This window comes from Choloepus didactylus, chromosome 21 (assembly GCF_015220235.1).
Source record: "Choloepus didactylus isolate mChoDid1 chromosome 21, mChoDid1.pri, whole genome shotgun sequence".
Taxonomy (NCBI): domain Eukaryota; kingdom Metazoa; phylum Chordata; class Mammalia; order Pilosa; family Megalonychidae; genus Choloepus; species Choloepus didactylus.
In genome coordinates, this window is record NC_051327.1 from 48,989,205 (window position 1) to 49,006,962 (window position 17,758).

Consider the following 17,758-nt stretch of genomic DNA (forward strand, 5'->3'; position numbering starts at 1 on the left):
CTCTATCTTTTCTTTTGTGTGTATGCTTCAGGTGCCTTGTTCTACAGTTCCTGAGTGTTTTTTTCTGCCTCTTGAGATCTGGTGTTGTGTGTTTGCATTGTGTCTTACATCTCTTGTGTTGTGCCTTTCATTTCCATAGATTCTGCCAGTTGTTTTTTTGAACTTTAGATTTCTACCTTATGTATGCCCAGTGTTTTCATTATATGCTTCATCTCTTTTGCCATATCTTCCCTAAACTTTTTGAATTGATTTAGTATTAGTTATTTAAATTCCTGTATCTCAGTTGAAGTGTAAGTTTGTTCCTTTGACTGGGCTATAACTTTGTTTTTCTTAGTGTAGGTTGTAGTTTTCCATTGTCTAGGCATCTGGTTTCCTTGGTTACCCCAATCAGGTTTTCCCAAATCAGAACGGGCTCAGGTCTTGGAAGGAGAAAATCGTACCTGATTTCCCTGAGGGCGTCTTAGAAGATTTGTACACCCTGTGAGGCCTCTAGTCACTGTGCTTTTCCACCCAGCAGGTGGTGCCTGTCAGCCTGTAGCTCCAGACTGGTGTAAGGAGGCGTGGCCCATGGCTGTTTTCCCCCAGGCTCTGGGGTCTGGTTCTGAATGGAAGGCAGGTAGTAGAGCTGGGCCCCACCTCCTTCCACTGAGGGAAGGCACCTCCCCTAGGGAGAGGTCATTTGCATTTTTGTAGTTTCTCTGCCTATGCTGTATCCACCCTTGTCTGGGCCAGAGCACTGGGAACTGAAAAAGGCTGAAGCTTTCTTCACTGAGCCGAAAAAGGGACAGAAAGCTCCCTTCAGGCCAGTCCACGGCCACCCTCTGGCTCTCTAAGGTCAGACAAAAGCCTCTGTCTGCTTGTTGGGGATTCATATCTTGTATTGAGCAGTCCATGTTTGTTAATTAAAACCCCAGTTGGAGCTCAGCTGAGCTATATTTGCTTGCTGGGAGAGTGCTGCTCTCTAGCACCACGAGGCTTTGCAGTTCAGGCTGTGGGGTGAGGGGGCTCCCAGCTTGAATCCGCAGTTTCTACTTACAGATTTTATGCTGCAATCTCAGGCATTCCTCCCAATTCAGGTTGGTGTACGATGAGTGGACAGTCACGTTTGTCCCCTGCAGTTATTCCAGATAATTTACTAGTTGTTCCTGGTTGTTTCTTAGTTCTTGCAGGGGGACAAACCAGTTTCCACTCCTCTCTATGCCGTCATCTTCTTCTGTCTACTCATCCCATAAGTTTTGATATGTTGTATTTTTGTTTTCATTTGTCTTGAGATATTTACTGATTTTTCTTGCAATAACTTCTTTAACCCACTGATTGTTTTAGAGTATGTTGTTTAACTTCCATATAGTTATGGATTTTCTGGTTCTCAGCCTGTTATTGATTTCAGCTTCTTTCCATTATGATCAGAGAAAGTGCTTTGTATAATTTCAATCTTTTTAAATTTACTGAGGCTTGTTTCATGACCCAACAATGTGGTCTCTCCTGGGGAATGACCCATGATCATTTGAAAATACATATTCTGCTGCTTTGGAGTGCAGTGTTCTGTATATTTCTGTTTGGGCCAGTTCATTTATCATGTTATTCAAGTGCTTTGTTTCCTTACTGGTCTTATGTCTAGATGTTCTATCTATTGATGAGAGTTGTGTATTGAAGTCTCCAAGTATTATTGTAGGATCATCTGTTTCTCCCTTCAGTTTGCCAGTATCTGCCTTTGTATTTTACAGCACCCTTGTTAGGTGCATAAATATTTATGATGTTAATTCTTCTTGGTGGATTGCACCTTTTATCAATATATATTATCCTTCTTTGTCTCTTATAACAGTTCTGCATATCAAGTTTATTTTGTTCAATATTAATATAGCTATCCCATGTCCTTTTGGTTACTGTTTGCATGAAATATCTTTTTCCACCTTTCACTTTTAACTTATTTGTGTCTTTGAGTCTAAGGTTTGTCTCTTGGAGACAGCATATTGTTGGATTGTACTTTTTTTTATCCTTTCAGCCAGCCTCTGTCTTTTGATTGGGGAGTTTAATCCATTAACATTCAGTGTTATTACTGTAAAGGCAGTATTTACTTTAACCATTTGTTCTGGTTTGCTAATGCTGCCATTATGCAAAATACCAGTAATGGATTGGCTTTTATAAAGGGGATTTATTCAGTTACAAATTTAAAGTCCTAAGGCCATGGAAGTGTCCAAACTAAGGCATCAACAAGAGGATGCCTTCACTGAAGGAAGGCCGATGGTGTCCGGAACATGTCTGTCAGCTGGGAAGGCACATGGCTAGCATCTGCTTGTCCTTTGCTCACAGATTGCATTTCAAAATGGCTTCCTCCAAAATGTGTCTCTCTGCTTCACTCTCTCAGCTTCTGTGCCTCCTTGCTTGGGCTTCTGTCTCACTTAGCTTCTCTCTCTCAGCTCCTGTGCATCCCTGCTTATTCTCTCAGGGCATTTCTCTCTAAGCATCTGGGGGTCCTCTCTTAGTTTCTCTGGGGCAAACTCTGGGCTTCATCTCTCAGCTTAGCATCTCCAAATGTCTTTTTGTCTGCATCTCCAAACATCTCCAAGCGTCAGCCTCTGTGTTGGCTCTTGAGCTCTCTTAAGTATTCCAGTGAACTAATCAAGACCCACCCTGAATGAGTGGGGTCCACACCTCCATGGAAGTAATTTAATCAAAGATCTCACCCATAGTTGGGTGAGTCACTTTTCCATGGAAACACTCAATCAAAAGGTTCCACTCAACAAGATTGGATTGAAAAGATCATGGCTCTTCTGGGGCCCATAACAATTTCAAACTGTCACACCATTTTATCCTTTGGCTTTTGTATGTTGTTACAGTTTGCTAAAGCTGCCAGAATGCAAAATACCAGAAATGGATTGATGTTTATAATAATGGAGATTTATTAGGTTGCAAATTTACAGTTCTAAGGTCATGAAAATGTCCACATCAAAGCATCAAGAGGCAGATACCTTTTCTGAAGAAAGATCAATGGCATCTGGGGTTCCACTGTCACATGGGAAGGCTCTCCTGGGTCTCTCCTGGGGTTAGCTTCTGGTTTCCGTTGCTTTCTCCAAAATGTCTCTGGGCTTCTGTCTTAGCATCTCTCTCTCAGCTCCTGTGTGCCCTTGCTTGTTTGTCCCAGGTCATTTCTCTCTTAAGTATCTGAGGGTCCTCTCTTAGCTTCTCTGGGGCTAACTCTGGATTTCATCTGTTAGCTTCTCTACAAATGTCTTTCTGTCTGCGTCTCCAAGTGTCTGGGTCTGTGTTGATTCTGAGCTCTCTCTCTCCCTGAACTCTCTTAAAGACCCCAGTGAACTAATTAAGACCTACACTGAATGGGGAGTGTGCTGGTTTGAATGTATTATGTCCCCCATTCGTTGATGCAATCTTGTAGGGCAGACATATTAGTGGGGATTAAGTTGGAACGTTTGGATTAGGTTGTTTCCATGGAAATGCTCCCCACCCAACTGTGGGTGATAACTCTGATTAGATAATTCCCATGGAGGTGTGGCCCTGCCCATTTAGCTTGGGCTTTGATTCATTCAATGAAGCACGATAAAAGCTCAGATAGAAGGAGCAAGCCTGCTACAGCCAAGAGGGACCTTTGGAAGAATGCACAGGAGCTGAGAGAGGAACTGTGGTTTACAGAAACATTTTGGAGACAGCCTTTGAAAGCAGACTTTTGTTCTGGAGAAGCTAAGAGAGGCCAAATGCCCCAAGAGCAACTGAGAATGACATTTTGGAGAGAAGCTGAAGCCTAGAGAGGAATGTCCTGAGAGAAAGCCATTTTGAAACCAGAACTCTGAAGCAGACGCCAGCCACATGCCTTCCCAGCTAACAGAGGTTTTCTGGACACCATTGGCCATCCTCTGATTGTTGATGCATTACCTTGGACGTTTTATGGCCTTGAGACTGTAACTTTGTAACCAAATAAACCCCCTTTATAAAAGCCAATCCATTTCTGGTGTTTTGCATCCTGGCAGCGTTAGGAACTAGAACAGGCAGGGTCACATCTCCATGGAAATAATCTAATCAAAAGGTTCTACCCACACTTGGTCTGTCCCCACAAAAGTATATTAAAAGAACATAGTTTTTGATGGAGTACATAACAGATTCAAACCGGCACTTATATCGTATCTTATTTTGTTTCTCTTTTTATCCTTTTAGTTACCTTTAATCTTCAATTCTATCCTTTACTCCAAGCCTCTCTCCTGTCTTTTCCTTTTAGCCTGCAGTACCCCCTTTAATATTTCTTGTAGGGTAGGTTTCTTGTTGATGAACTGTCTCAGTTTCTGTTTAGCTGTATTTTAAACTCACTCTTATTTTTGAAGGACAGTTTTGCTGATTAAAGAACCCTGGCTAGCAGTTTTTCTCTTTCTGTACCTTAAATATATCATACCACTGCCTTCTTGTCTCCATAGTTTTTGATGAGAAATTGGCTCTTATTCTTACCGTGTTTCCCTTGTATATGACAAATCACTTTTCTCTTGCTGCTTCTCTTTGCCTTTGGCATTTGACATTCTGATTAGTATGTTTCTTGGAGTATGTCTATTAGGATTTATTCTTTTTGGAGTATGTTGTGCTTCTTGAACATGTATATTTATGTGTTTTGTAAGAGTTGGGAAATTTTTGGACATTATTTCCTCAAATATTCTTTCTCCCCTTTTCCCTTTTCTTCTGAAACACCCATGATATATGTGTATGTGTGCTTTGTGCTATCATTCTGGGAGATCCTGCTCAGTTCTTTCCATTCTTTTCTCTATTTAGTCTTTCTTTAAGATCTTGATTGTCCTGTTTTGTGGTTCGCTGATACTTTCTTCTCCTTGTTCAGTTTTGCTTTGTATGCCTCTAGAGTATTTTTAATCTCTTCTGTTGTGCCCTTTGTTTCCATAAGTTGTTTGGGTTATGTTTTTTTTTTTCATACTTGCAAATTCTTCTTTATGCTCACCCAGTGTTGCCTTTTTTTTTTTTTTTTAATGTATGTCCATTTATTGATTGCTGGAAATACAGCCTATTGAGAATACATGACATGCATTTTGTGGGAGAAGTTAACTAAATCTGAAATGAAATCATTCAATAAGCCTGCTGTGAGTTAATGAGGTAACATAGATTAGATCTGAGAACAGGGTGGGGAAAACTCAAGCAGCCACTTACAGTTGTCGTTAAGATTCCAGCTACAAATTCTTTTAGAACTCATTTATTCTTAATTACTTAGGAAGATCAGTCTACCTCTTTAGCATAAACCAATGCTAGGAGAGCTGTGAATCATTTAACTACCAAATAAGAATCATGCTCTTACTTTAAATTCTTTAAAAGAATTCCATTTTTACAAATTCTTCCGTATCATTCATATGCCTCAGAATTCTAAGCAGCTATACAGGTTTAGAAAATATTAATAACTGATGCAAAAGACTGTATTAATTTGATCCCAGTATCTACTGCTGAATTATATCCTATTCTAAAATTAGCAAATTTTCACACCCACATTGTCAATTTTTCCCCAAGATTTTTAACTCATTGGTAGAATAAAACGATATAAATTAAATTTGTTACACTTAAAAGGACAGAAAGATTAAGTTGCTGGGATGCCTTAGAACTTCAGTAAAAACTCTAATTAAAAAAAAAAACATGGTGTACTTGGATACCAAAGGGTGAAAAGAATCCATATCCTCAGGGTTACATGCCATATATTTTCACCAAATTTTGTAACAGATTTTGTTTTCTTAAAATGACAACATCAATGTCACTTGGTGTTCAAGTAATTTGGACTGCTTTTTATGGTAGTAGGAAAAGAAAACAGAAAGAGGAAATAGAAAGTTATACCCCAAAGGAAAAAAAGAAAGATTTTGACTATTTTTTTAAGAGGCAGTCTGTTCCTTTCATGAACCATGTTCTTTCCTAATGCATCAGGAGGAATTGGTTATGGCTTACATCACTGGACAAATCGAGGGTATAAGCATACATCTCGGATGTGATACCTATTCAGAATCCACGTTAAGAATTGTTCCAAGCCCAAGCCATATTCTCCATGAGGACATGTTCCGTATCTTCTCTGATCTGTATACCAGTGATAGGGCTTGAGGTCAATCCCTTCCCTTTTATAGCCTGCCAGCATTTCTTCACTATCCCAGATACGCATTGAGCCTCCCACAATCTCACCAACATTAGGCATCAACACGTCAACAGATTCAGTGAGGCGGGAATCCTCAAGACATCGCTGCATATAGAAGGATTTGATCTCTACAGGAAATCGACACAGCAAGATGGGTTCATTAATGGTGTCTGTCATCAATCTCTCCGGAGCGTCTGGGATATCCTCTCCAAATTCATAGAAAGTTCCATCTTCTTTCTTTATACTGTGTTCTTTTAGCCACATAATGGCATCTGAATAGTTCATCCGTTTGAAAGGCCATTTGGGGGGTTTGAAGTTTGGGTTGAGGTCATATACTGTGCTTGCTGTGGGTGATTTCAAGACTCTGTCCACCGCATTACAAACCAAGTCCTCCAGTCGGTTCAGAAGGTCCTCAAAGGTCAGGAAAGCGCACTCTGCTTCAATGTGAGTGTATTCTGCCAGGTGCCTGTGTGTCCTGGATTGTTCTGCCCTGTAAGACTGGGCAATGCGGAATACATCGCCCAAAGCCTGGAGGCAGGTCTCCAGGTACAACTGAGAAGACTGAGTCAAAAACACCTCCTCTCTGAAATAGTCAAGCTTGAAGAGTGTAGCTCCGCCTTCCACTTGTGTTTGCACTAACATTGGGGGAGTGACTTCACAGTATCCCCTGTCAAAGAAGTGGTCTCTAAAGCACCTGGTGATCAAGGACCGTGTTTTTAAGATTTTGGACATGTTTTCTCCTCAGATCATCATGGGTTTGTTGTTTAGCTGGATGTCCACATCAGACTCTTCGTTGATCAGGTTATCAGCTCCTCCAGCAGGGGCCAACCCAATTAGTTCCCAGAAGTCACAATTCACCTCATGGCCCCCTGGAGCCTGTTTGCCCTTTGGCATGAGATTTAGAGTTCCATACACGGCGACACTGCTCTCAGTGGACAGGACCACCCCGTTGTAACACTGACACAGCTCATCCGACAAGACACACTGCAGATAACCCGTACCATCCCGCAACACCAAAACATTAAATTCTTTTCCTTGTCTATGCAGCCGGTGGACCCAGCCAAATACCTTTACTCTTTGGCCTCTGTGGGCTTCTAATGCATGAATCTTCACACATTCTGGCTCTGGAAGACTAGGGTCATTTTTTTTTTTTTTTTTTTAATCATCATTTTATTGAGATATATTCACATACCACGCAGTCATACAAAACAAATTGTACTTTCGATTGTTTACAGTACCATTACATAGTTGTACATTCATCACCTAAATCAATCCCTGACACCTTCATTAGCACACACACAAAAATAACAAGAATAATAATTACAGTGAAAAAGAGCAATTGAAGTAAAAAAGAACACTAGGTACCTTTGTCTGTTTGTTTGCTTCTAGGGTCATTTTTAATGGTAATCTTCTTCACTTCTTCCAGGTTCTTTTCGCAAAGTGTCTTCTGCCTCTTTCTTTTCCCGGGATTCATTCTTCATCTGTTCCCTATGCCACATTTTTTTAATGTTCTTCATCTGTGATTTCGAAATAAGATCCCACCTCTCATTTTCTTTTTGTGAATCTACGTAAATGGTAGGAAATGGTTCTTTTCCTACTGTCATCAGAGCCTTTAGACCTGTTTTAAAGGGTTCTCCTTGGTTCCATCGCCAGTAGCATCATTTCCTTCTCGATCCGAGACATATAGTTTTCCTAGTACCATCATTGCGGTAGCTCTGATCACCTTCAAGGACATCGTCTTCAACACCGCTGCCTCCTCATCACCTCACTGTGCACCCGCAGCTTCCTCAACCCAGTGTCTTCTTAATATCCTTTAACTCTTTAGCCCTATTTTCCTTCATCTTATTGAATTGATTTAAGAGATTTGTTTTTGTACATCTTTGGTCAGTTGTTTCAAATTTTGTGTCTCCTCCAAAGTTTTAATTTGTTTCTTTGACTGGGCCATATCTTCCTGTTTCTTAGTGTAGGCTGGAAGTTTTTGCTGATGTCTAGGCATCTGATTATATTGATGAGTTTACTCTGAAGGTCAACTTCTCTCTCTTTTCTAGGGTTTTATTGTTGATTGCTTTGTGTTAAGGCTTTCCTTTGTTGGTTCAACTTATATAGGCCTTTAGCATTGCTCATATTTTACTGATCAGATTTTGTCAGCTCTTCTTCACCTGATTCTTGCCCTGTATATGCAGTACAGTTTTTAAGATTGCTCTGTTTGTGCAGTTGTTTCACCCTTAAGAGAATGCTTCCTTTCCTGCCTGCCTTCTCTGGCAATCTTGAGCTGTTCTATATTTGTTTTGCCTCTCTCTCTCTCTATATATATTTTACTTTCCCTTTGTTGCCCTTTGTTGTGTTTGCCTGGAGGGGAAATTCTGGGAGGAGGGTCACCCCAGAGAGGACTTTACCAAGTCAGTATTTCTCACCAAAAACAGGGCCAGAGACAAAGGGGGCGCAAACCAGTCCCAAAGAGTCCTTGGGAGAGGGTCAGGGCAACTCCCTGAAGCTGTGCTTTCCTGGCCTTCCCAGTAGATGGCATGCTTCACCAAACTGTTCCCTGCAACCCTAAGGAGTCCCTGAGTCTTTAAACCTCTACTGCCTCTTCCTCTGTTAGGAGTGGGGTTGAAACAGTGGTTATGGCTGTCCCTTTCTGGGGTAGGCTGAAACAGTACCTCAGAGCAGGGACCGAGGGATCTAAATTCACTGTTCAAAAGCTGTGATCAGTGCTTGGCCTTGCCCTGCCGTATTCTTTGGGAAGAGACTTCTACATCCCTCTGCATCTGCAGCATCCAGCCAGGGACCAGATCCTGATGTAGCCTGCCTTGAGAATGGGGAATGGGCAGCAGCAGCCACCACGGAGTGAGCTGTTCACAGTTCTTCAGTGTAGTTTCTTAGCCTTTTCCTTCCTCTCTTCCTTGGATGCTGTACAGTGCTCCGCTGACCTCCAGAGCCATAGAACAGTTGTTTCAAGTAGTTCCTGCCTATCCACTAGTTGTTTTGGAGGAAGACTGAGTCCTGGAGCTCCTTACTCCATCGTCTTCCCCAGAAGTTCCTTACAGAGTCCCTCCAATCTGCTTTTAATCTCCATCCATTAATATCTTAATTGCAATACTTATATTTTTCATTTCTGTGAGTTGTTTTTAATTCTTTTTGAAATTTTCCTATTTTTTTTAATTTGTAAATTTGTTTTTCTTTCTATTTTGAAATAATTGCAGATTTACAAAAAAGTTGGAAAAATAGTACAAAGAATTTGCATACACCCTTCATTCATATTCCTTAAATGTTACCATCTTATATAACCACAGTACAATTATCAAGAACAAGAAATTAACATTGATACAATATTATAATCTATAGACCTTATTCAGATTTTTCCAGTTGTCTCACTGATGTCCTTTTTTTCCTACTCCAGAATATATCTAGGATCTCATGGTAGTCATTTCTTTTAGTTTCCATTAATCTGGAACAGTTCCTCAGGCTTTTTTTTTTTTTCCAGTCATTAAATTTTTTTATTAGAGAAGTTATAGATTTACAGAAAAATCATGCAGAGAATACAGAGTTCCCGTATACCTTCACCTCACACATAGTTTCCCTATTATTACTACTTTCCATTAGTGTGGTACCTTTTAACTGTTGATAAAACAGTATTATTAATAATTATACTATTAACTATAGCCCATAATTTCCATTAGGTTCACTGTGCTGTACAGTCTTATGGTTTTTTAATTTTTTTTATTCTAGTAACATACATATACAACCTAAAATTTCCCTTTTTAACTACATTCAGATATATAATTCAGTCGTGTTAATTACATTCATGCATTACCAAAACTTTTCCATTACCTGAAACAAAAACTCTGTTGCAACTAACCATTAACTACCCATCTCTTGCACCTACTCCAGCCCCTGGTAACCTGTATTATAATTTCTGACTGTGAATTTGGTTATTCTAATTATTTCATTTCAATAAGATCATACAATATCTGTCCTTTTGTGTCTAGCTTATTTCACTCAGAATGGTGTCTTTAGGGTTCATCCATGTTGTCACATGCATCAGAACTTCATTCCTTTTTACGGCTGAATAATATTCCATTGTATGTATATACCATATTTTATTTGTCCATTCATTATTTTGATGGACAGACACTTGGGTTGCTTCCATCTTTTGGCAGTGTTAATAATGTCGTTAGGAACATCTGTGTTCAAGTATCTGTTCGAGTCCTTGCTTTAAATTATTTTAGTTATATACCTAGAAGTGGGATTGCTGGGTCATCAGGTAATTCTATATTTAACTTTCTGTGGAACTGCTAAACTGTTTTCACAGTGCCTGCACCATTTTACATTTCCTACTAGCAATGAACAAGTGTCCCTGTTTCTCCACATCCTCTCCAGCACTTGTAATTTTCCGTATTTTTAATAGTAGCCATTCTAGTGGGTGTGAGAAACCTCATTGTGGTTTTGATTTTCATTTCCCTAATAGCTAGTGATGTTGGGCATCTTTTCATGTGCTTATTGACCATTTGGAGAAGTGTGCATCAAAACCTTGGCCCATTTTTAAATTGGGTTGTTTGTCTTTTTGTTATTGAGTTGTAACACTTCTTTATATATTCTGGATATTAAACGCTTAGTAGATACATGGTTTGCAAATGTTTTTCTCCCATTTGGTAGGCTATCTTTTTACTTTTATGATGAAGTCCTTTGATGCACAAAAGTTTTTAATTTTCATGAGGTCCCATTTACCTATTTTTTCTTTTGTTGCTTGCACTTTTGATGTAAAATCTAAGAACCATTGCCTAACACAAGGTCCTGAAGATGCTTCCTTATGTTTTCTTGTGGGAGCTTTATCATTTTGAGGTGCTTCCCTATGTTTTCTTCTAAGAGCTTTATCATTTTGGTTTAGGTCTTTACCTGTTTTGAGTTGAATTTTGTATATGTTGTAAGGTAGAGGTCCACCATATGGATATCCAGTTTTCCCAGCACCATTTACTGAAGAGATTATTCTTTCCCCATTGAATGAACTTGGCACCCTTGTCAAAAATCAACTGGCCATAGACGTGAGAGTTTATTTCTGAGCTCAAATCTATTCCATTGGTCAATATATCTGTCCTTGTGCTAGTACCATGTTGTTTTGATCACTGTAGCTTTGTAATAAGTTTTAAAATTGGGAAGTATGAATCCTCCAACTTTGTTCTTCTTTTTCAAGATAGTTTTGGTTATTCTGGGCCCCTTATACTTCCATATAAATTTGATGATTGGCTTATCCATTTCTGCAGAATAATCTGTCAGAATTTTTTTAAATTTAATTTTATAGAGATGTATTCATATACCATACAGTCATCCAAAGTGTAAAATCAGTTGTTCACAGTACCATCATATAGTTGTGCATTAATCACCCCAATCTATTTTTTAAACATTTTCCTTGTACCAGAAAAAGTGAAAATAGGAATAAAAAATAAAAGTAAAAAAGAACACCCAAACCACCCCCCCACACCCTATTTTTTATTTAGTTTTTTGACTCCATTTTTCTGTTCATCCATCCATACACTGGATGAAGGGAGTGTGATCCTCAAGGCTTTCACAATCACACTGTCACCCCTTGTAAGCTACATTGCTATACAATCATCTTCAAGAGTCAAGGCTACTGGGTTGGAGTTTGATGGTTTCAGGTATTTACTTCTAGCTATTCCAATGCATTAAAACCTAAAAAGGGTTATCTATATAGTACGTAAGAATGCCCACCAGAGTGACCTCTACACTCCACCTGGAATCTCTCAGCCACTGAAACCCTACTTCATTTCATTTTGCATCCCCCTTTTGGTCAAGAAGATGTTCTCAATCCCATGACGTCAGGTCCAGAGTCATCCCCAGGAGTCATATCCCACATTGCCAGGGAGATTTACACCTCTGGGAGTCAGATCCCATGCAGGGGGGAGGGCAGTGAATTCACCCACTGAGCTGGCTTAGCTAGAGAGAGGGCCACATCTGAACAACAAAGAGGTACTCAAGGGGAGACTCTCAGGCACAATTATAAGCAGGTTTAGCTTCTCCCTTGCAGTAATGAGCTTCATAAGGGCATGTCCCATGATAGAGGGCTTGGCACATCAAACCACCAGTCCTCAATGTTTATGAGAACATCAGCAACAATCCAGGTGAGGAAACCCAACAGCTCTGCATTTTCCCCCAGCTCCTCAGGGGACCCTGCATATGTATTTTTCTTCTCTCTCCAAATTACTTTGGGATGTGTTGCTATTTCACACTAACCTGTGCAAACCCACTAGGTCTCACTTCCTATTAAAAGTTCCATGTAATTACAGTATTTGAACAAGCTGTACAAGTTAAATTGTTTAGAAATATAGATCTTGCACCAACTAAACATCTCTTCCCTTGGTCTTACATGGAATTTGAAGTTTTAAAATGCAGTCAGTATTGTCCTTTACACTTTGGCCTGATTTGCCCTAGTCCTAACCACATCTGCTTCATTCATTTCTCTAGTTGAAGTCTGGACTCTTTTTCAGCTTTTTTGACAGTTGCTGTATGTGCTAATACTGACATTTCATATTTGCAGAGTTCTAGCTCAGAGTTTCAGATGTCACACAGATACCCAGAGTTCCAGGGATTGATCAGGTTATACACAAAGGGATCAGCATCTCGGAATCTGGAGGTAGCCATTATAATTCAGGAATAGATATGACTGCTGTAAGAGCTTACACTCTAGGGACTGTTACAGTAAGCATTTCCCTGATAAGCTGTGCTCTAAGATTCAATTCTGAGTTTGCACATTGTAGTTAGTCCATATTGGTAAGGCATTACAGGGTTTGCCTTTGTTTCTGGCATAGTTCACTCAAAATGCTGTCTGCAGGTTCCATTTACGTCGTTGCGTGTCTCAGCTTCACTCCTCACAGTTGCTCAGTGTTTCATTGTATGCACACACAACAGTTCACCATTCTGTTCCTCAGTCGATGTACTCTTAGGCTACCTCCACTCATTGCAAATCATGCATACTATCTCCATAAACACCAGTGTGCAAATGTCCATTCATGTCCCTGCTCTCAGGTCCTCCAAGTAAATGCCCCCTAATGAGGCTGCAGGACCTTACGGTACCTACATACTTAGCTTCATGTGGAAACACCCCACTGTCCTCCAGAAAGGCTTATACCATTCTTCCTCCTAACCAACAGTAAATACATACATCCCTCTCTCCATGTTTTCTCCAGCACTTTTATCCCTGTTTATATTTTTCCATATGATTTTATAGAATTATTTCACATACCATATTATTAAACATAGTGTACAATCACTTTTTGTGGTATCATCATACAGTTTTGCATTCATCACCACAGTCAGCACTTGAACATATTGATTACTATAGAAAAAAAAGATAATAAAAAGAAAAAGAAAATATCACATCATACAATATAAGAGTAGGGTCAGACAGCAACACCACTACCAAGATTCCCATATCCCTCCCTTATATCCCCCTCTCAAACATATTTAGCTTTGGTATTTTGCCTTTATTTCAAATAATGGAAGCATTATTACAGTGTTACTGTTGACCATAGACTCGTTTGCTTTGATTATATTTTTTCCCAGTATCATCCCCTTTCCAACATTCTGCATGGTTGACATTCATTTGTTCTTCCATGTGCAAGAACAGTTTTATGTTTGTACATTTAGTCACAATCGTTGACCACTCCAGTTTTTGCTAAGTTAAACAGTCCCAGTCTTTATCTTATGTCTTTACTTCAGGTGCTATCCTTGCTTCTAGCCCACCTCTTTCAACTTTACTCACTGAAATCTTTGTTCAGTGTAATTACAAATATTGTGTTAGCATCACAGTATTATGCTATCTATTTCTGGATCTATACAATCAATCCTGCTGAACATTCATATCTTCAGCATCAAATGCCCGATCTCTACCCTCTTTCTATCTCTTGGTAGCCTGTGTTATCAGCTTTTAACCCTCAAAGTTTGCTCATTAATATTCATATTAGTGAGACCATACAGTATTTGTCCTTTTGCCCTTCACTCAATATGATGTCCTCAAGGTTCATCCATGTTATTATATGTTCTGTGTCTTTGTTCTGTTTTACAGCTGTGTGATATTCCATCGTGTGTATGTACCACAGTTTGTTTATCCACTCGTCCATTGTTGGACTTTTGGGCTATTTCCATCTCTTGGCTATTGTGAACACCATATGTTCTTCCATTTTTTAAGGTCCTGTTTGATTTCTTTTAGCAGTTTCTTGTAGTTTTATTTGTATAGGTCTTTTGTGGCCTTCGTTAAGTTTATTCCTAAATACTTGATACTTTTGGTTGCTATTGTAAATGGAATTTTTTCTTGACTTCTTCCTCTTGTTGCATATTACTTATGTATAAGAACACTACAGATTTTTGCATGTTGATCTTATAGCCTGCCATTTTGCTGTATTCATTGGTTAGTTCTAATAGCTTTGCTGTAGATTTTTCTGGATTTTCTACATATAGAATCATGTCATCTGCAAAGAGTGAAAGTTTTACTTCTTCCTCTCCAGTTTGGGTGCTTTTTATTTCTTTTTCTTGCGAATTGCTCTAACTAGAGCTTCCAGCACAATGTTGAATAACAGTGGTGACAGTGGGCATCCCTGTCTTGTTCCTGGTCTTAGAGGGAAAGCTTTCAGTCTCTCCCCATTGAGTATGATGTTAGCTGTGGGTTTTTCATATTTTGCCTTTATCATATTGAGAAAATTCCTTCTATTCCTGTCTTTTGAAGTGTTTTCATCAAGAAATGATGTTGAATTTTGTCAAATGCCTTTTCTGCATCGACCGAGATGATCGTGTGGTTCTTCTGCTTTGATTTATTGATGTGTATGACATTGATTGATTTTCTTGTGTTGAACCAGCCTTGCATACCTGGAATAAACCCCACCTGGTTGTGGTGTATAATTCTTTTAGTGTGCTGCTGGATTCGATTTGTGATTGCTTTGTTGAGGATTTTTGCATCTATAGTCATTAAAGAGATTGGTCTGTAATTTTCTTTTTTTGTAGTATGTTGGTCTGATTTTGGTTTTAGGGTGATGTTGGCTTCATAGAATAAGTTGGGTAGCTCTCCCTCCTCTTCAGTTTTTTTCTGAAGAGTTTGTGCAGGATTGGTAATAATTCTTGAATGCTTGGTAGAATTCACATGTGAAGCCATCTGGTCCTGGACTTTTCTTTTTCTGGAGCTTTTTGATGACTGACTCAATCTCTTTAATTGTGATTGGTTTGTTGAGGTCATCTGTTTCTTCTCGAGTCAATGTTGGTTGTTTATGCTTTACTAGGAAGTTGTCCATTTCATCTAAGATGTATAGTTGCTCATAGTATCTTCTCATTATCTCCTTTATTTCTGCAGGGTCAGTAGTTATGTTTCCTTTCCCATTTCTGATTGCATTTATTTGCATCCGCTCTTTTTTTTTTTTTTTTGTTAGCCTAGCTAGTGGTCCATCAATTTTGTTGATTTTCTCAAAGAACCAACTTCTGGTTTTGTTGGTTCTCTCTATTGTTTTCCTGTTCTCAATTTCATTTATTTCTGCTCTAATCTTTGTTATTTCTTTCCTTCTGTTTGCTTTGGGCTTAGTTTGCTGTTGTTTCTCTAGTTCCTCCCAGTAAACCGTTAATTCCTCAATATTTGCTCTCTCTTCTCTTTTAATATAGGCGTTTAGGGCAATAAATTTCCATCTCAGCACTGCCTTTGCTGCATCCCGTAAGTTTTGGTATGTTGTGTTTTCATTGTCATTTGCCTCTAGGTATTTACTAATATCTCTTGTAATTTCTTCCTTTACCCACTGGTTTTCTAAGAGTATGTTTAGCCATCATATATTTGTGAATTTTACAATCTTCTGCCTGTTATTTATTTCCAACTTCATTCCATTATGATCTGAGAGTTTTTTATAATATCAATATTTTTAAATTTGTTGAGACCTGCTTTGTGAACCAATATGTGGTCTATCCTAGAGAATGTTCCATGAGCACTTGAGAAAAATGTGTATTCTGCTGTTGTGGGGTGTAGTATTCTATAAATGTCTGTCAAGTCTAGTTCATTTATCATACTATTCAGCATTTCCGTTTCCTTATTGATCCTCTGTCTGGATGTTCTATCCATTGATGAGAGTGGCGTATTGAAGTCTCCAACTATTATTGTAGAGGTATCTACTTCTCCTTTCAGTGTTTTCAGTGTTTGCCTCGTGAATTTTGGGGCACTCTGGCTTGGTGCATAAATATTTATGATTGTTATGTTTTCTTGATGAATTGACCCTTTTATTAAGATATAGTGTCCTTTGTCTCTTTTAATTGTTTTGGTTTTGAAGTCTGATTTGTCTAATACTAATACAGCTACTCCTGCTTTTTTCTGCTTGCTGTTAGCATGTAATATCTTTTCCCAACCTTTCACTTTCAGCCTATTTTTGTCCTTGTGCCTAAAATGAGTTTCTTATAGACAACATATAGATGGGTCCTGTTTTTTAATCCATTCTGCCAGTCTATGTCTTTTTATTGGGGAGTTTAATCCATTAACATTTAGTGTTACTGCTGTAAGGGCAGTACTTTCTTCTGCCATTTTGTCTTTTGGATTTTATGTCATGTCTTATTTTCTCCACTCTCTCCTTTTACCCTTCCTGGTAATGTGCATTTCTACACTCTTCTCCAGACCTCTCTCTCCTGTCTTTTTCCTATCAGCCTGTACCACTCCCTTTAGTATTTCTTGTAGCGCCAGTCTCTTATTCACAAACTCCCTCAGTGTCTGTTTGTCTGAAAATACTTTAATCTCTCCCTCATTTTTGAAGGACAGTTTTACCAGATATAGAATTCTTGGTTGGCAGTCCTTTTCTTTCAGGATCTTAAATATATCATACCACTGTCTTCTCGCCTCCATGGTTTCTGTGGAGAAATCTGTGCATAGTCTTATCGAGCTTCCCTTTTATGTGATGAATTTCTTTTCTATTGCTGATTTCAGAATTCTCTCTTTGTCTGTGACATTGGACAGTCTGATCAGTAAATGTCTTGGAATAGGTCTATTGGGGTCTATTATCTTTGGGGTACGCTGTACTTCTTGAATCTGTAATTTTCTGTCTTTCGCAAGAGTTGGGAAATTTTCAGTGGATATTTCTTCTATTATTCTTTCTGCCCCTTTTCCCCTCTCTTCTCCCTCTGGGACACCCGTAACACATATAGTTGTGCGCTTCATGTTGTCTCTCAGCTCCCTAAGACCCTGCTCGTATTTTTCCATTCTTTTCACTATCTGTTCTTTTCTGTGTATGAATTCAAATGTCTTGTCTTCCAGTTCATTGATCTTTCTTCTACCCATTCAAATCTACTGTTGTATCCTTCCATTGTCTTTTTCATCTCCTGCATTGTGGCTTTCATTCCCATGAATTCTGCCATTTGTTTTTCCAAGTTTATGAATTCTTCTTTATGGTCACCCAGTGTCTTCCATATATCCTTCATCTCTTTTGCTATATCTTCCCTCAGTTCACTGAACTGACTTGATTTTTGAATTGATTTAGGAGATTTGTTTGAACATCTTTAATTACTTCTTCCTTCAGTTCATTGAGTTGATTTAACATTAGTTGCCTCAACTCCTGTGTGTCAGTTGAACTATTAGTTTGTTCCTTTGGCTGGTTCATATTTTCATGTCCTAGTATGGCT

General features: G+C 38.9%; 2 protein-coding genes across 3 annotated transcripts in view; one reads left to right on the plus strand and one right to left on the minus strand.

The window, feature by feature from the left end:
• The window catches only part of NSMCE1 (NSE1 homolog, SMC5-SMC6 complex component), a 62,257-nt gene that overhangs the window by 11,474 nt on the left and 33,025 nt on the right, over positions 1 to 17,758 (plus strand). The gene's annotated exons all lie outside the window — the stretch shown is intronic.
• LOC119517289 (asparagine--tRNA ligase, cytoplasmic-like) lies at positions 5,915 to 7,586 on the minus strand. Its single transcript, XM_037813826.1, is given in 2 exon segments — positions 5,915 to 7,230; positions 7,478 to 7,586. Coding segments are annotated over 2 exon segments (1,407 nt in total). The 3' UTR covers positions 5,915 to 5,932.